General features: G+C 47.5%; 1 protein-coding gene across 1 annotated transcript in view; it reads right to left on the reverse strand.

The window, feature by feature from the left end:
- The window catches only part of LOC122945672 (ankyrin repeat and SOCS box protein 1-like), a 38,048-nt gene that overhangs the window by 8,154 nt on the left and 9,410 nt on the right, over positions 1-20,484 (reverse strand). The window contains exon 2 of the mRNA XM_044304815.1: positions 4,812-4,914. Coding sequence (XP_044160750.1) covers positions 4,812-4,914 — 103 coding nt within the window. The remainder of the gene's footprint in view (positions 1-4,811; positions 4,915-20,484) is intronic.

Raw genomic sequence — 20,484 nt, forward strand, 5'->3', positions numbered from 1 at the left:
GGACATAAAGAACCTGGGGCAGTACTACCATTTTGATTAAAGAAATTCTATCAGCTTTCGTATGCAGAATTTTTTGCCATATCTTGGATTTAGCCCTCAGCTTTGTCAGCAGGGGAATCAAGTTAAGTTGTAAATATTCCAGAGGTTTAGCAGAAACTAAAATCCCCAGGTACTTTATTGATTCAGAGACAGTTAGCTGATCATCCCAGTTACCTCGCAGCTCGTCTATGGGAAGGAGAGCAGTCTTCTCCCAATTGATCTCTAGGCCAGACGGAGCGGAGAAAAAGCCAACCAAATCCATTATACGAGGGAGACTAGTTTCTGTTTGCTGAAGGAAAATCAAAATGTCATCTGCGTAGAGAGATACGCGGTCATGCTTCCCCATTAAACCGAAGCCAGCCACCTGCAAATCCTGTCTTATGCTGGCTGCTAAAGGTTCAATATAGATATTGAAAAGAAGAGGTGAAAGAGGACAGCCTTGACGGGTGCCTCTTCCTAGGAAAAAGCTCTCTGTGACCGTATCATTAATCCTGATCCTAGCAGTTGGGGAGCTATATAATAGCTGAACCATCGCCATAAATCTAGGGCCAAAGCCCATTTTTTTCATTACCGCCCAGAGAAAAGTCCACTCCACCCTGTCGAAGGCCTTGGTGGCATCCAGCGACAGGATGGAGCGGGCCCCACACCCCGGAGACTGAATGTTAATAAATAACCTGTGCAGATTATGGTGAGTGCCCCTTTTTGGCATGAAGCCATTTTGGTCTGGGTGAATAATAGTTGATATAACCTGTGAAAGCCTCCTAGCTAAAACTTTAGATAGTAGCTTAGCATCTGTGTTTAATAACGAGATCGGTCTATAGGCGCTCATTTCTAGCGGATCCTTATCCTTTTTGGGAATTAAGACAATCAGAGCCTCCATCATAGTGCATGGTAGATTTCCTCCCTGTGTTGCCTGAGAAAGGACCTCTAATAGCTGAGGGAGAATCACGTCGCTATGCTTGCGGTAAACCTCATATGGAAGGCCATCCATCCCCGGCGACGAGTTCCCTGTGATGGATCCCAAAGCCTCTTGAAGTTCCAAAAGGGATAACTCCTCTTCCAGATATTCTACTTGGGCTTCATTTAATACAGGAAGTGAGATCCTCTCAAGAAACCGCGTCGCTAGGTCAGGCGGCAAGCCAGGAGAGGGGCTATATATCTGGGTGAAATATTGTAGGAAGGTGTCCCTGATTCCTTCAGGATCTGTTATAGTTTCCCCTGCTGTATTACGGATCGAAACAATAGACTGATTTTTCTTGCCTTGTTGTGAAATTATCCTAGCCAGCAACCTGCCGGGGCGTCCAGACTCCGAAAAATATTTTAAACCCTTGAAAAATACTCTATGAGTTGCTTTCTCTGTTATGTATTTATCCAAGGAGCAGCTGGCCTTCTGCATCTCCTCCCTATTATACTCAGTGGGTTGGGCGATAAAACGCTCGCTTGCGCCTGCTACAGCCCTGGTCAATTCCTCCTCTTTTTTTTTAAATGTTCTCTTTGTTGCAGCAATCTCGCTTATAAAGACCCCCCTCAGATATGCTTTCAGGGCATCCCATACTATGTTAATGTTAGCAGAGGGGCGATTCACTTCCCAAAAAAAGGATATCAATGATTTAGTGGACTTTAAATTATCCATAATAGAAAACCAATATGGGTTCAGCTTAAATCCTAGCCCCCTGTTGTCCTTGTTCTTCCCAGCACAAACCTCAATCAATACCGGTGAGTGATCCGAGATTGTTCTTACCCCATATCGTATCCTACGGATATTACAGAGATTATTCTCATTGGTAAATGCTAAATCAATTCTAGACATAGCTCTGCCACCCCTGCTGACACAAGAGTATACTCGCTTGCCTCCGCCGAGATGTTCCCATATATCCACCAGTCCAACTTCCCGGCAGAATTGTGGCAGCGGGGAGGCAGATAGATTCCTCCCACATTCTGCATCTAGTGTGAATCTGTCTTTCTTGGGGTCCATTACTGCATTAAAGTCCCCCATCAAAACTAGCCGGCATTCAGATCTCCCTTCAAAAAAGTGTGTTAGCTGGACCAATGGGTACATTGAAAAGGGCGGAGGTATATAAAAAAAAGCGAGAATATAGCTATGGCCGTACAACTTACCATGCAAGAAAATAAATCTACCCTGGTCATCTATATAGGATTTAATAAGGATAAAGTCCACAGAGTTATGGATCAGAACTGACACACCCCTAGAGGCGCCACTAAAAGTGGAGTGATAAGACTGCAAGTGCCATCCCGTTGTCAAGCGGGACACGGTTTCTTTGGTAAGATGGGTTTCTACCATGCAAATAATTGCTGGAAGATATCGTTTAAGTGCATCCATAATGGCTTGCCTTTTTACCCTTTCACCGAGCCCTCTGATATTCCAGGTTACAATCCGAATAGACCATAATGATACCACAGTTATATTGTTTTCTTGTCTTTTACTACTCAAAAATATTTTTTCTTGCTGTATTCTGTCTCCTGTCACTTAGTTTTTTTCCCCTGTTTTCGCCATTCACTGTACAGGATAAATACTATGCACTTATATATAGTATGGACATTTTGGGACGTAGCCGTGCAAATGATGATTTTTTTTTTTTCCATTTATTTTTAATATGGAGAAAGGGTATGATTTGATTTTTATATATTTTGAAATACTTAGCATGGGGAAGCTGTTCGGACCTCGGAAGTGCAGCACTCCTGGGCAAAGCCGCCTCATCTGCAATGGTCACAACTGACCAAGGCATCTGAGGGGTCAAATGTGTGCGATCAGCGTTATCGCCAATCATAGACATTAGCTCCAGGTGTCTGCTGTTTAGAACAGCAGAGACCCTATGGCTATAGCAAGCTCCATATTTAAAAGATCCGACTTACGCCTTAAATGTGCGGCGGCAGTAGGGTAGGGGTTAAAACAAGACAAAGATTGCAGTACTAGACATGATACCACAGGCCATATAGCTGGAAACAAAGCCGTGAAGTAGGAGCTGCATATTCCTGAAGCACTCACTCCTGATTTCTAAATGCTGTATCTGAGGCTGCTTCTAATGTTTATATTCATAGCTTTAAAACAAGACCTGGCTTATACCACTGTTTGCTATACAGCCTGAGATATAAAAGACTGAAAGTCCCCCACTAAAGCCTCATTCACAAGTCTGTGTCTATGCTCAAAGACTAAGCAAAGACTGAGTTCCTCCTGGTGGAGTCGGGGGGTATAGCACGAGGAGGAGGAGCTCTTTTGTATTTGCATAGTGTCCCTCTTACTAATACCATAGTCTGTGTCCCCCAATGGAAAAAATTACGAGAAACACGGGCGTGATGGATCCGTGAACACAGACAAAAAAGAGCATGCTTCCGTGCTAAAACCACGTATGAATGAGGCTTTAGCCGGCTATGATCTCAACCAGCATGGAGGGCCGAGAAAGGAGGAGAGACATAGATCCATAGGGATACAATTGACTTCTCTGCCTGTGATTACCTTCCCCCTCCATATCATTCGAGGAGCATAGTTGCTCTTTGTCACATATTAGTCTTTTTTTTTTTATTTAAGAAATTTAATGAGATGATGAGCAGGTGCTGTATGATGTTCCTATTTTGTAGTTTAGGTTTTCTTTGTACATGTTGTAAGTGTAAAAACTGCCTTAGCTACCGGAGGTGTAAAATGCTAAATAACACATGGCAGCAAAAGGGTTAAACTAAACCGGTTGCCCAGTTTCCAATATTGATGATTTATCTACAGAATAGGTCATCAATAGTAGATCCGCAGAAGTTCAACTCTTTGGCGGGCGTTGCATTCTCTTCACTATTTACCTGTTCTCCGTCAGCGCTGCAGCGGTAAGCAGTGTAATTACAGCTCCTCCGTTCCATTCACCTGTAGTTACACTCCGAAGTAGCTGTAATTAACCTGCTCGCCACTGCAATGATGATTGCGAGCAGGTAAGCAGTGATGAGAACGCAGTGCTTGTACAAGTGCTGCGTTTTTGTCAAACACCTGATCAGCGAGGATGCCAAGAGTTGCACCCCCGCCGATCTGATATTGATGACCTATCCTGATGATAGGTCATTAAAGGGGTTATCCCATGACTAATGTAAAAAATGAAAATCGGACATCATACAGTAACATGACAATCTTTCTAACCAAGCTAGAACCAGCCCTGTACCTCACATGGATTCAGAGAGCTAAGGGGGCGTGTCTCAGCTCTCCCTATCACAGCTCAGGAGGCGTGTCTCAGCTCTCCCTATCACAGCTCAGGAGGCGTGTCTCAGCGCCCTAACACAGCTCAGGAGACGTGTCTCAGCTCTCCCTATCACAGCTCAGGAGGTGTGTCTCAGCTCTCCCTATCACAGCTCAGGAGGCAGCTGAAGAATGAAACTGAGCATGTGCGGCCTTCTCAGTGAGCTGGACAAAGAAAAAGAACAAACAGCAGGTGGAGCTATACAGGTACATTTTTATTTTATAGCTCACTGGCTATACAAAATTTTTAATTACATGCAATTACAAAAGATTTCAGATCCAGATGCAGGTTTGAAAACTGTAGAATATTTTTCATGGGACAACCCCCTTTACCATTTGCAATAGTATGACACACATATCGGGATTAACAACAGTTCAGCTGCAGTGCTTTAAAATGCTATAAAATGATAGATTGAAAGCAAAATGTATATAGTAAGATTATTTTGTAAAACGGAATAATATAATAATCAGTTGCCATTGTTGTTTCTGGGGCTGCAAGTCATAAGGGCCCAAGGCTTATGTGCGTTAAATATTCCCTTACCTCTGGAACCTTTCCTCCTGTAACAGGGTCCTCAGGGCCTCAATGTCCCCCACACAAGCGGCATTATGTAACTGTGTGTCCTGGCACTGCTCCAGATCTACTGCTGGGAGAGAGGAATAAAGAGCTGCTGTCTCACCAGTCTGATACAAGACCTAGCAGCAGCAGAAATCAGATAAATGACTTCTTGGGCCGTCTCCCGGGTGATTGTTCACACTGTACAGTTGTATGACCTGTCTGCATTATTCTGTTGGGTCTGTATCGTACATTTCTCCACTCTCATAAATCATCTAGGCTCCTGACCATATGGCATCTCAGTAATTAACATATTGGATGCTCTGGTTTAATGCCCTGCAGAACAATACGCATGTCACTGTACATATGTCCTAGAAACTTGCTTCACTCATTAAAGAGTAACTGCGCTAAAAACTTTTATGATGTAATAGTGACACATCGGTGGGGGTCTGAGTGCTGAGACCCCCACTGATCGCTAAAACGAGGAGTCGGAAGCGCTCAGCTGAAGACAAAAAAGAAGCCTCATGGACTATGAGCTAAAATTGAGCCGTCCTTGTATCCTATGTTCCGCTATTCACTGGAAATGCCTGACTGGCTGCAGCTGTCCCCAGCAGAATCAGCTGAGAGGGGTGCAGGCGGAGGCACTGCATTTTGAAGGCATTCTGGCAAGGTACTTGCGACTATTTTAGTAAAAAATTGTCTAAGTCCCCTTTTTAACCGGCTGCGTGACAGTATTTAGTGACACAGCTGGTTTTACACCCAGTTCGCCAGCTGAGCAGGACAGGAAAGTGTCAGGGCCAGAACTCCAGTCCCAGCAAATTTACTAACATTTACACACCAGTCCAGTTTTATCACCAGGCGCAAGGACTGCCATAGAGGCATGCACCTCGTCATAAAGTAGATGAAACTTAGGGCAGCGCAAGGGGGGAACTAAGATTGGCGTAAAAAGCTGGTCTTAGTAAATGTGCCCCATTCTCTCTTGAGATGAGCAATTTGATGAATTGATTAGTCTCATCAACAAGAGTTCTTCACCTGCAGGGGCTTCCCCCGTTTTGAAGAAGAAACTCCTATGAGGGGCTGTATCTGCTGGACAGGCCGGAGGTTTCGCCCAGCCCTGACCAGCTCACTTCTGCTTTACTGCTCAGAGTAGCTGTGCAAGCGCAGAGCCTCTGCTTCCAGATCAGTGTCACAGTCATAGCGCCAGTAGCGGAAGCAGAGCCTCTAAGCTGAAGCAGCAGAAGGGAGTTTGTTCAGCAGCAGGGACAGCCCCTCACAGAGTTCCTTCAGCAGTGAGGAAAGCCCCTCATGGGGGCGGGTGTTCTTCAGCAGCGAGGACAGCCTATCATGGGGGGGAGGGTCTTCGGCAGCCGAAAAAGACCGTCATGGGGGAGCTTCTTGGCAAACAAGGACAGCCCCTCATTGGGGGAGCTTCTTCGGCAGCGGGACAACCCCTCATGTTGGAAGGGAGTTTCTTTGGCAGCGAGGACAACCCATCATAGTGGGAGTTTCTTTGGCAGCCGCAACAGCCCGTCATGGGAGTAGCTTCTTAAGCAGCGGGAACTCTCGGTAAGATGAACGGATTAGCTTGTCACTAGTTCTTTCTGATGAGACAACCCCTTTAGAGTACTGTTACACAGCGACTGGTGTCGCAATGCAACATGCTGTGACTTTGACGCAATAGTCACTAAAAAAACTGACAGATTTTTTTAGACTGTCGCGTTGCGACACCATTGCAATACATTACATGAAATGTCGTCATGTCGCTGTAACCCTAAAAGCATACACCCACCTATGTCACATTGACATGGGAAGGTCCACTGCTTGAGAGACCCAATATGTTAGCCAGAGTGCCTTGGTCCCCTGGAATGTGCATCTGGTAAACTCGTAGTAAAGATGTGCTATATATTCGCCCATTAATTTTAATGCGTGTGGTGTAACACTGCATGTCCTATGTTCATGTCCCAAGTCGTCATGGACCATGGCCTGATGTCTTCTCTGGTTGGGCCCAGTGGGACATAGTCCTGTCAATAACTTCTGATGGGACACAGAGTACAATCCACATTCACACACGACAGATATATTGAATATGCGACAATCCATAGCACAATGCACATGAATGGCTTGGGTTTTGGAGACTCTAGGATATTATTAAAAATGACCTGTCACCGCTCCTGACATGCCTATTTTAATAGATTCATGCATTCCCCATGTAATAACAATTCTGGAGCATCTATTCCTATTGCTCTATGTTGTGGCATTCCTTTATTATTTGCAGTAGTTATGAATGAATTGCTATTAGCCTTAAGTAAGGGTACAAAGGGGAGGTAACCAGTTGGGGCGTGTCCCTGCACAGTCTGAAAATGGCAGCACTGACTGGATAGAGTCAGACTGTACAGGTACACCCTCCCAACTTATTACCTCCCCTCTGTACCCTTACTTAAGGCTAATAGCAATTCTTTCATAACTTCTAGTAGAAATAATAAATAGAGTTGAGCAGACACCTGGATGTTCGGGTTCGGCCGAACTTCACAAAGAAGTTCAAGATTGGGACCCGAACTTGACCCTGAACCCGAACCCCATTGAAGTCAATGGGGACCCGAGCTTTTGAGCACTAAAATGGCTCTAAAAATGTCCTGGGTTAGAGGGCTGCAAATGCCAGCAAAATGTGGGTAAGAGCATGGCATGTGCTTTGCAAACAAATGTGGATAGGGAAATGACTTAAAAATAACATAAAATACGTAAAAATAAAAAATAATAATCTGGATCTAGAAGGACGAGGTCCATATGGAGTAGGAGGTTGAGGAGGCAGTGGAAGCGGTGGTGGAGGAAGAGGAGGTAGGTTTTTGGTTTTAAATTTTATATTTTTTTTTAATTAGGGTACACCCCAAAACATTGGGAAATACAACCTGTGATGACGCCCCCTGCCGTGCTAAACAAACGTTCAGACAATACACTGGCTGCAGGGCAGGCCAGCACCTCCAAGGAGTAAAGGGCAAGCTCAGGCCATGTGCCCAATTTGGAGACCTAGAAGTTGAAGGGGGCAGACCCATCAGTCAGTACGTGTAGGCATGTGCACACATACTGCTCCACCATGTCGCACGTCCCCGTGATGTCCATGATCCAATTGATTATCTTTTCTATCAACTTTGGATGTTCTTTTCTACGCCTACCATGTTGATCACGGTTAGCAGCGAATCAGGGTTCCACGTCGGAGAGGGAGCGTGAGAAAGAGATACCGCATCCAAGGGAGGTTGTTTGAAATTAAATAAGATGGAGCGGAAAAGTGGGACAAATTATTGAAGCGCAAATGTGGGACAAGTTGTTAAAGTTTAAGCATTGAATTAAAGGAGGGGGCACGCATCAATTAAAGAAGAATTTTTGAAATTGAATTCCCTGTCACCTATGCAGAGCAGGGGTTTGTATACGGTAAAGTTGGTAAAATGTCACCTGACAATGTAACAGATTTTTTTTTAATTTATGTCCCTATCACCTATGCAGAGCAGGGGTTTAATCACGGCAAAAATGATCAAATGTCACCCAAGAATGTAAGACGAATTAGTGAAATGTTTTTACCTGTCTACTAGGTACAGCCAGGGGTATATCACACCCAAAAATTGGTGAATTTCACCCGAAAATGTAGACAAATTAGTAATTTTTTTTTTTTTTTTTACCTGTCTACTAGGTATAGCAGTGGTATATCACACCAAATAATTGTTGAATTTCACCCGAAAATGTAACAAATTTGTGAAATGTTTTTACCTGTCTACTAGGTACAGCCGGGGTATATCACACCCGAAAATGTAACAGACAAATTAGTGAAATGACATAAAATAAAATATGTACAAATAAAATAAAATAAACTTCATTTATGAGGTGGAGGTCCATATGGAGTAGGAGTTTGAGGAGGCGGTGGACGTAGCGGTGTAGGTATAAGCGGTGGTGGTGGAGGAGGACGAGGTAGCCAACACTTTTTTGGTTTTAATTTTTAATTTTTTTTTAGGGTACACTCCAAAAGAGTGGGAAATATCCAAAAAGGAGATTTTTGTATAACTTGCCAGTAAAATCTCTTTCTTGCTCTTCATTGGGGGACACAGAAACCGTGGGTATAGCTATGTCCTCTAGGAGGCGTTGACACTAGATAAAGCTGTTAGCTCCTCTCCTGGCAGCTATACCCCCTCCAGCCTGGAGAGAGAGCTTCAGTTTGTGAGAAGCAGTAGGAGAAGCAAGTAAACCAACGAAAAACATGGAACACCAACCATGCCAAAAGACCCAACAGGGTTCTAACCAGCAACTGCCACACTGTGGCCGAACGACAATACTGGGTGGGTGCTGTGTCCCCCCCCAATGAAGAGCGAGAAAGATTTTACTGGTAAGTTATACAAAAATCTCCTTTTCTCGCCCATATTTATTGGGGGACACAGAAACCGTGGGAAGTTCAAGAGCCACGGGGAGGGAAAAAAACACAGACCCATGGAAGCAAGCATCCCTGCTGGTAGCTAAGAAACTGCCGCCTGCTAGACCTTGCGGACTAAGCAGCGGCCGCCGATGCATAAGAATGCACCTGGAAAAACTTTGTCAATGTGTGTAAGGAGGACCGGTAGACGCGTCACACAACTGCGCACCCGAGGCGCGATGCCCCAGAGTCCAAGAAGCATCCACCGCTCAATGGAGCGAGCCGTGACACCCAAGGCCGGAACCCCACACCGGTGCGGAAGGTACAGCATTTGCAGACCGAAACCATTGTGCAATTGCCACCTCGGAGGCCGCCAATTCTTTACGTGGAAACTCTGGAAGACAGAGACCACCTTCGGGAGAAAAAAGGGGATGGGCCGGAGAACCGCCTTATCCCCGGCGAAGACCCAGGAAGGTTCTCTGCAAAAGAGCATCCCCAACTCGAACACCCGTCTGATTGATGTGAGAGCCACAAGAAAAAAACACCTTCTAGGACAGGAGCCGGAGAGATATCTCCCCAAGGGCTCAAAGGGAGAAGACTGGAACGGTGAGAGAACTATATTCAGATCCCAAGGCGGTAAAGGACGGTACGGAGGAACCGTATGTGCCACTCCCTGAAGGAAAGTTCCCATGGGCACCAGGGGAACCAGAGGACGCTGGAAGCTGCCCCAGGATAGAAGCGCCAACACCTGAGCCATCAAGAAAACTAAGGGCTAAACGAAGGTCTAACCCGGATTGTTGAAAGGATAGGACCGTGGAGTGAGAAAAAAAAACGGAGTGAGGGAATGTCCCAGCTTTCATAGAAGCCCAGGACCGCCAGGTCCTATAATAGATCCTGGGCGGTGCAGGCGTCCCGGCCTGAATCATAGTGCAGATGACGTCCGCCGAAAAAAACTTCCTCCACCTCAGGATGACAGTTTTAATAGCCATGCTGTCAACCAAGGCCCTAAATGCCAATGCAAGACCGGACCCTGAAAGAAGGTCGTCTCTGAGTGGCAGTAACAAGGGACATCTCCTGGAAGGAGAACGAGGTCCGGGTACACGCGCTACGGGGCCAATCCGGAGCGACTAGGATTTGTCGGAATACCCTTCATCTGATCCTCTGTAGAACCTTCGGTAGGAGAGAAGAAACACGTAAGGAGGGAGAACTCCCGCCAAGGAGATGTCAGGGCATCCATGTCGTATGCTTCCGGAGCTCCTGCTCGGGAGAGAAGGTGGGGAACTTTCGTGTAGATGCTGTTAGCACACCCACACCCATGGAAGGAGTCCCTATAGAAGGAGGGATGTGGAGGGCGCCACAGCCCACCAGTCGGGACCGGAGCGTGTCTGGAATGGAAGGCCCCAAAAGAATACCCCGTGCAATGCAAATGAGGGAAGGTAGTAACATAGGAACTACCAAGGCATGTAGGGTGTCAGTGATCCAGAGGAGGAAAAGGATAGGGGAAGAATAGGCCAGTCCAAGCCCATTTCCCGTCTGAGACTGGTGCTATACAGAAGTAGCCAAGGATTAAGTAAGTGGCTGCGCAAAAAAAAACTCTGCCTGAGGAGGAAGCCAGGCAAGGGGGGGTCACATTGTATTGCTAGCCTCTTACCCCAGCAGAAGAGGGGGTCACCCGCAAGGCCACCGAACCTAGTGCTAGAAGAGTCCATCACCTGACGAAAGAGCTGAACAGACAGAACCCAAGTATGTAGTGGTAACGCAATACCGCTCCCACAGTAGTAGCCAGCGCATGCCCTGTCAGCGCAAAAACTGAGAGGGAGGCCTGAGGCTATCCGTAGAAGCCACGTACCATACTGCCCCAGTTTAAGTAGTGCAACCATAACTAACTCTACCTGGAACGGCACTGAACAGGAGCAACTGCCACGCTGGTGCCAGGGTAGGGTCCCCACCTGAGGGGATGTCCCACTGCAGCAACCACGAACTCGAGCATTAGTGAATAGCTGCACCTGTGGAGGAGAACATGGTGTAGCTGCTACCAGAGTGCCAGCATAACCACTTTCCCAGAGGAGAAGTGGTGGATAGAGAATACAGTCAGTGAAGCACTTGACTCGCTGGAAAGTACTGACCATATATGTGCAATGGTGTACGCACTACTACTGATGCGGACAATATGACCGACTGGAACAATGGAGGCCCCTGGAGACTGAGTCTCTAGGACACAAGTGATGCTAGTAAATCCCCTGAGAAGACAGAGGAGTTATAATCATGGCCATAACCAGCACCAAAAGAACACAATTAGGAATAGCCACCGTATCCACTGTTGGCACTCATATAGTACTAGAGTAAGAGTACCGGGCACCGTTGAGTACCGACTGTTGAATTGCCGTATCTGAAGATGTTCAGATATTCCCCCACTAGTGGATCACTTGCGAAAGGGGGTAAGGCAGGCAGGAAGCACAGTGATGTGCAACACTCCGCCTATGGAAGGACAGCGCGACAGTCAGGCCGTATCTAATGGTGGTGCAATTACCCTACCTATGGAAGGTGGAATGCGTACGGAGTACTGAAGCCAGTGGTAGGGAAATACCCCACCTAAGAAGGGGGGTTAATGCCCATGACGAGAACTAGTGCATATGGCGAGTCCTGTACCCAGTGGGAGTGCAATTAGCACCTAAGTAAGGAGGTAATGCATACAGCACACCTTGTAAGCAGTGATAATGTCATCCCGCCACCTATGGAAGGAGCTAATGAATACGGCAGGTACTGAACCCAGTGGAGATGCAATTCCGCCACCTACAGAAGGGGGAATGCATACATCCAGCACTGAAACGGTGTTCTTGTACTTAGTCCACCTATGGCAGGGGACAATGTATAAGGTCAGTACTGTATCCCAAGTAGTGCAATTACTCCGCCCAAGGAAGGGGGTAATGTCTACGACAAGTGCTGCTGGCCACCGTAGACGCAATCTTAGGAGATTGCTTCGGATTCATGTCAGGGTCTGAATCAGTGATCCCCCCCCCCCCCTCCCTCGGACGGACCCGCTCCTGTGAGAGAGGGTGTGCCCGAGTGTGACCAGGGAAGGAAGGGAGGGAGTGTGGAGATATCTGAGGAGAAGATGACCTGCTGTCGTCCGCTAACGCGCAGGTCTGCCCTTCAGAATATCGCCCTTGGCAGTTGTGGACTGCGCAGGAGGGGGCTTAGCAATCAAACAACCCAGGGAGTGGAATGGGAATTCTAGAGGTCTGTCCACCGTATCGCACAGGCGGTGCATTATTAATCCAACGACTCCGGAGGGTGGATCGCACAGGTGGAGAATTATTAACCAAACGACCACAGGGGGTGGACTGGGAGTTCCAGCGGGCCCCCACTGGATTGCGTAGGTGGGGAATTATCAACCAAAAAGACCCAGGAGGGTGGATTGGGGATGTCAGAGGTCCTGTATTGAATGCGCTGGGGGAGAATTATCAACCAAACAACCCCGGAGGGTGGATTGGGAATTCCAGGGGCTCTCTACTATATTGCGGAGGTGGAGAATTATCAAACTGCCCCAGAGGACAGATTGGAATCCTGCAGAGGTCCTTCACTGAATTGCGCAGGTGGAAATTATCAACCAAACGGCCCGGGAGGGCGGATTGGGAACTATGAGAGGTCCTCCTTGTCCGATATGACACGGGCCCAGCGTGATACCACCAGACAGGGTGGTCCTGCAGTAGAGAGGGCAGAGGAGGGGGGACCCGTATGGCGCACATCTGTTTTATTAATTTATTTTTTTAAACCAAGGTGCCGGCCTCAATTGCACCAGAGGCAGGAAGGGGTTACGTTTTTCCCCATTACAAAAAACTGCACTAGAGCATACCCCCAGATATGCCCGTCTAGAGGTGGCCGCAGAAAAGGTTAAGGCCAGTTGAGGACCGGGGGCGGAGCTCGGCATGTTTCTGGGGGAGGGGGGAGTGTGGCGGGAATAATTTGCGCCATAGAGGCCCAATACCCCCCCCTTCCACGGGACGAAGTTTGCGACCTAGCAGGCCGCAAGATGGCTGACCAAGCCCCTGCGCACAGCCAATTAGGGCATGGTAGCCCTGCATCGGCCGGCCACATGAACAGAGCAGCGGGCAGGGCAGACGCCAGTGCGGGCCAGGCTAAGAATGTCGCAGCCGGAGCACCGATGTGTTGCCGGCCGAAAGTATGCAATTAACCCCCTCCGGAGCGGCCAGGACGGCGTCCACTCCCGAAGGGGGTGGTAATTAGGTAGGTGCGGCAATAGGGAACGGCTCCGGCCCCTTCAGTATGACCTCCACCTTAGGATTACTGTCGGGGAGCGGGAGCCTCCTGCGCTCCCCTCTCTGCATGCATGCTCCAGACGGCGGTATTAACCCCCCATGTGCCGATGTCCCTACTTGGAGACAACAAGGGGGGGAGTGAAGGGAATGAGCTGTCCTCCACGATGGCCTCAGGGGAGCTATTGAAAATAATACTCCTATATTATATACTAATAAAATACAAGGTTTATTTCAGTGAATAAAAGAAAGCAGCTCTAGAGAAAATGTCCTTTTGTAGGCAATTTGGGCATGGAAAATGTCTGCGCACAGATGACTATAGGTCTGCTAGTACTGAAGGTGAGCTGGAAATGGCCTCAGGGAAATGTCCTCCGGGCATGAAGACTATTACCATGAGGGAGGGCCAGGAGGGTTAACATACTCAACTAGTCCGGTGTACTCACCTCTCTTCTCTTTCCTGCCGCCATCTTCACCCCTCCTCTGGTCCAGCTTAGTCACCCCTTCAGCTACTGGCACCGTAGTGGCAGGACGCTGGAAATGGGGGGCTTGGATGGGTGACCCCTTGGCTGGCGGGATGCAGGGGAGCGAGGCTGCCCTGGTCCACCTTGCCTTCTGTGGGGGAGGCAGCAGTGCGGGTGACCGGCACTGGCGCAACTCGACCCCGGGAGAACAGGGAGGCGAGGCGTCCACGGTTTCCCATCTGAAAAGAAGGAAAAAAATAAACTAAAATAAAAAATCTTCAGGAGATTCCATGCAGAGCAGGGAGGTCTTGCTTCTTATTGACACTAGAAAAAACTGAAGCTCTCTCTCCAGGCTGGAGGGGGTAAAGCTGCCGGGGGAGGAGCTGACAGCTTTTACTAGTGTCAATGCCTCCTAGAGGACATGGCTATACCCACGGTTTCTGTGTCCCCCAATGAATATGGGCGAGAAATACAACAATGAGCAACTGTGCTGTAGTATAACAATGGCTGGTTAAGGCCGGTATACATGTTTATTCTGCACAAGGTACAGACAAGTCCTGTGGGATCCAAGCCTGGTTCATTTTAATGAATGTGAGCTTGTCCACATTGGCTGTGGACAGGCGGCTGCGCTTGTCTGTGATGACGCCCCCTGCAGTGCTAAACACACGTTCAGATAATACACTGGCTGCAGGGCAGGCCAGCACCTCCAATGCGTAAAGGGCAAGCTCAGGCCATGTGCCCAATATGGAGACCCAGAAGTTGATGGGGGCAGACCCGTCATTCAGTACGTGTAGGCGTGTGCACACATACTGCTCCACCATGTTGCTGAAATGCTGCCTCCTGCTAAGACGTTCCATATCAGCTGGTGGTGCTGGTTGTTGTGGCGTGCTGACAAAGCTTTTCCATATTTCGGCCATGTAACCCTGCCTCCTGGGGTGCTGGTGGTGCCCCAGCTGCGTTGGCGACCTCTTCCTCGTCCTTGTGCTTCCACTGTCAGGTGGGAATGCCACCAGCAGCGCATCTACTAGCGTGCGTTTGTACTCCAATGTACTCCAATGACTGAATTATGGACGGTACGTTGTCCTTGTAACGGGGATCCAGCAGCGTGGCCACCCAGTAATCAGCACAAGTTAACATGTGGGCAACTCGGCGGTCGTTGCGGAGACACTGCAGCATGTAATCGCTCATGTGTGCCAGGCTGCCCAGAGGCAACGAAAAGCTGTCCTCTGTGGGAGGTGTATTGTCTGTGTCCTCTGTATCCCCCCAGCCACGCACCAGTGGTGGCCATGAGCTGGTTTGGGTGCCACCCTGCTATGAACACTGTTCTGTCCCCAGATTCAGTTCCAGTTGTTTCTGTCTCTTTATCAGTGACATGGCATTTAACTGTTGTAATTCATTTGCATTACATTGTGTCGTAACAGCACCATCTATTGATGAGTTTAGGTATTTCACCCAGCCTGTTTTTCTCTATGCATTATGGGAGTCCCAGTGCATTGTGGGTAGTTCCTGGTTCTTGCCAGTCTTGTGCTGGTACAGCAAGCAGCCACCATCTTATGACTTAGCAATCATGCTCTCTCACTGGTTTTCCTGTCAGATCATCTGTTATTCAGCCTGTTTTTGAGCATAGTCGGTAAGAGCACTATCTATGTGTCATTTACTGCATTGTATTATGTTTCTTGTATTGATAGCTCATTACTATCATTGTATTATATCATATACTGGATGTATAGCAGGTTAATCTGTGTTTTATGCCATATACCATGGTATTTATGTTCTAAAATACTACTGTTTTATTCTGTAGTTTCACCTTTTCCTGTCAGTCTACGAGCAATAAAGAGAACCTTAAAGCGGAACAGTCTCTTTTCTCTCAGAGGACAAAAAGGTTTAGCTACATGTCAGATTACACACCGTGCTAACGTGTATGAGGACAGTATAGTGAAACGACTGCTGAGAACAAGCTCAGTGAATAACTGCCAAAGACAGCAGTGAAATGACTGCTGAGGACAAGCTCTGAAGATCAGACTGACGGAGCCGCCATTATCCACGTGGAGCCTGCATACGGATATCGCAACAGTCTTCTAACAGTCGCACCGAATATCTGACTATACGGAGCCCGCCATTATCCACGCAGAGCCTACTTACGGATATCGCAGCAGTCTCCTAACAGTCGCAACATGTCTATTAGTCGAGCATCTTCCATTAAGACAAGGTCTCAGATAAGTGGCTCTAATAGGACATCAATCAGAGAAGCTGCTGCCATTGCCCGCGCCAAAGCAGAAGCAGCAAAGGCAAAAGCCAGCTTCATAGAACAAGAGGTGCAGATAAAGCTAGAGAAAGCGCAACTTGAAGCTTCTCTAGAAAAACTGGCTGCAGATAAAGAGACAGCAGCTGCCATAGCGGAAGCAGAGTATCTAGAAGCCACGGAACTTCAGGAAACCAAGAGTCATCGCAGCAATGTCCATCCAGAAGTTGAATACCAAGATCCAGAACAGCGTACCTTACAATATGTCTATCAACATTCCAAGTCGGACGACGACCCAGATCCACAGCTTAATACAAAGCGGTTTGTTGACAAGCCAAGCCTACCTGCTTATTTGGATCATCAGAAAGTCGACTATCGGTCTCCTTGCAGCAGACTAGAGAATACACATCAGAGTGAAACTGCCTACAACAACTTCTCTCCAGAACAGAGAATCAGAAATCCGCCCCTGCTAAGAGAGATGCCCTTTGCTTCAGAGCGGTATTACACAGACAGGATTAAACCAGAGACTTCCAACAGGTATGGCCATGCACCACACATTCACTCTGACAACACACCACCAGCCGGTTCCAGCGCCAATCAAGCCACAATGGACTTTGCCAGGTTCCTTGCTCGACGTGAGCTGGTCAACAAGGGACTTGTAAAGTTCAGCGACCGTGCTGAGAACTATAGAGCTTGGCGAGCTTCCTTCCAAAATGCCATCAGAGACTTAGGTCTGTCTTGTAGTGAAGAACTGGATCTCCTGGTAAAATGGCTGGGAAGTGAGTCCGCCGAACACGCTAGAAGGATTAGAGACATCAATGTAAATTATCCAGACATTGGTCTAAAAAGGGTCTGGGAGAGACTTAATGAGGTTTATGGCGCAGCAGAGGTCATAGAAAGCGCCTTATTTAAGAGAATTGAGGACTTTCCTAAAATAGTGAACAAAGGCTATTCAAAGCTTAGAGAGTTAAGTGACTTATTAATGGAACTGAGTGTAGCAAAGGCAGAAGGGGATCTGGTGGGATTGACATTTCTTGACACTGCTAGAGGTGTGAATCCCATAGTTCAGAAGCTCCCATACAACTTGCAAGAGAAGTGGGTCATGTATGGTTCTCGGTATAAACAGACTTACAATGTACCATTTCCTCCATTTAATGTGTTTGTAGATTTTGTCTCTGAACAAGCAAAAATCAGAAATGATCCTAGCTTTGATTTCATGATGTCATGTGCCACCACCTCACTCAGTAAACCTCGTAGAGCAACGGTGGAGGTCCACAAAACTAACGTTTCTTCCACAGGTGCAGTCCATAAAGAGTTCAGCTCCTATCAAGGAGGAGACAAACCCAAGGACCCGACCAGACAGTGTCCCTTACACAGGAAGCCTCATTCTCTACTTAAGTGCAGAACCTTCAGAGAAAAGTCACTGGAAGACCGCAAGACCTGCCTCAAGGAGAACAACATCTGTTTTAAATGCTGCTCGTCAACTTCGCACTTCGCCAGGGACTGTGAGGTTAGTGCAAAGTGTACCGAATGTGACAGCTCAAACCATAACACAGCTCTACACCCTGGGCCACCATCGTGGGCTTCATCCAAAACCCAAGAGCAAAGCGGGGAGCTGAAGGACACAAATACTGACACTTTGGCAGTTACTTCTAAATGTACAGAGGTTTGCAGAGACCTCAGAGGAGGCAGATCCTGCTCTAAAATCTCCCTAGTGAAGGTTTACCCAGCAGACGACCGAAGCAAAGCCATCAAAGTGTATGCAATTCTAGACGATCAAAGCAACAGGTCGTTAGCGAAGTCTGCTTTCTTTGATAGCTTCGACATCAAAGGACCCGGTGCCCCCTACTCTCTAAGAACTTGTGCTGGTACTGTGGAAACAGCCGGAAGAAGGGCAAGCGGCTACATAGTTGAGTCCAGCGATGGTCAAGTGCGTCTGCCTTTACCAACTATACTGGAATGTAACCAGATTCCTGACAACAGGTCCGAGATACCCACGCCAGAAGTAGCAGCGCATCAGCCTCACCTGAAGCGTATAGGACACCTGATCCCGAACCTTGATCCTGAGGCTCAGATAGTATTACTCCTCGGGAGGGATATCCTACAGGTCCACAAGGTTAGACAGCAGATTAATGGACCTCACAACGCTCCATACGCCCAGAGACTTGACCTAGGATGGGTCATTGTAGGAGAAGTCTGTTTGGGAGGTGTACACAAACCAACAACTGTCTACAGCATGCTTACCAGTACACTTGAGAATGGACGCCCATCTCTTCTCCAACCATGCGAAAATCACTTCTTCGTCAAGGAACTGCCTCAAAGCACTTCATCACCAGGTACCTTTGCAGGTCCCACCTACGATGACTTCGTCTGGGATGCCAATCAAGACCACCTGGGATCCACAGTCTTCCGCAAGACTAAAGAAGACAATCGTATAGCGATGTCATTCGAAGATAGACTGTTCCTAGATATAATGGAGCAGGGAATGGTGCAGGACGAAACAAGAAGCTGGGTTGCACCTCTACCCTTTAAACCTCAAAGACAACGCTTACCCAACAATAGAGAGCAAGTTTTCAAGCGATTTGTCTCTCTCAGGCACAACCTAAGAAGCAAACCTGAGATGAGAGATCACTTCTTTACCTTCATGGAAAAGATATTCCGGAATGGTCATGCAGAGCTAGCACCTGTACTTCGAGACTCGGAAGAGCGCTGGTACCTGCCCATGTTTGGCGTGTATCACCCGAAGAAGCCAGGTCAAATCAGAGTAGTGTTTGACTCAAGTGCCAAGTGTGAAGGCGTATCATTGAATGACGTTTTGCTGTCAGGCCCGGATCTAAACAACAAGCTCATAGGAGTGCTTCTCCGGTTTCGCAGAGACTCCGTTGCATTCACGGCTGATATCCAACAGATGTTCCATTGCTTCCTAGTTAAGAAGGCACATAGAAATTTCTTGAGATTCCTATGGTTCAAGGACAACGATCCCTCTAAAGATGTTACAGAGTATCATATGAAAGTTCACATCTTCGGCAATAGTCCTTCTCCTGCAGTCGCTATCTATGGATTAAGACGCGCAGTTCAGAAAGTAGAAGAAAAGTACGGAGCGGATGTCAGACTCTTCGTAGAGAAGGACTTCTATGTGGATGAAGGTCTGAAATCAATGCCCTCAGATGAGACTGCAATCAGTCTTCTTAAAAGAACCCAGGAGATGCTCTCTCTGTCTAACCTGAGGCTACACAAGATTGCTTCTAACAGCCAGAAATTGATGGAAGCCTTTCCTTCTCAGGACCATTCAGAAGACTTGAAGGATTTAGACCTAGGCTTTGACTCGCCTCCGATGCAACGGAGCCTTGGCCTACTATGGGACATAAAAGCTGATACTTTCACTTTCCAGGTTAGCAAAGAAGAAAAACCCTTTACTCGCAGAGGAGTACTGTCGGCCATAAGCAGTTTATATGACCCACTGGGATTTGCAGCTCCTATACTCATCGAAGGTAAAGCTATGTTAAGAGACTTCACCAGAGAAGGGTCGAACTGGGACACTCCCCTTCCCATGAAGGAAAGAACCACGTGGGAGGCCTGGAAGAATTCCCTTACAGCCTTATCGGATCTTCACATAGCACGTCCATATGTTTCTATACCAACTACCAAGGTTGAGACACAAAAACTTTGTGTTTTCTGCGATGCTTCAGTCAAAGCAATTGCGGCGGTAGCTTACTTGAAGACGTTAGATACCAGCGGACAATGCCATGTAGGGTTCGTCATGAGTAAAGCAAGACTAACGCCACTCCAGGAACACACAATACCACGCCTGGAACTATGTGCTGCGGTGTTAGCGGTGGAGTTAGCCGAACTCATCGCTACAGAAATGGACCTAGAGATTAAAGATTCTGAGTTCTATACAGATAGCAAGATAGTACTGGGATATATCTGTAATGAATCTAGACACTTCTATGTCTACGTCAACAACAGAGTTCTAAGGATCAGAAGATCTACCTCTCCTGAACAATGGAAATATGTACCTACTCATCTCAACCCTGCAGACCATGCAACCAGATCCGTCGCTGCTGACCGTCTCAAGGATACAATTTGGTTTACAGGCCCCACCTTTTTGTATAAACCGACGCCCAACACAACAGAAACTGCCATGTTTGAACTAGTAGACCCCCATGCTGATGTTGAGATACGTCCTCAGGTATCTGTGTTACATACGGAGACTCTGGACCACCACCTGAAATCCCACAGATTCAGTAGGTTCTCTACTTGGAGATCTCTTGTCCGTGCCATCACT

The sequence above is a fragment of the Bufo gargarizans genome, chromosome 8 (assembly GCF_014858855.1).
Source record: "Bufo gargarizans isolate SCDJY-AF-19 chromosome 8, ASM1485885v1, whole genome shotgun sequence".
NCBI classification, from domain to species: domain Eukaryota; kingdom Metazoa; phylum Chordata; class Amphibia; order Anura; family Bufonidae; genus Bufo; species Bufo gargarizans.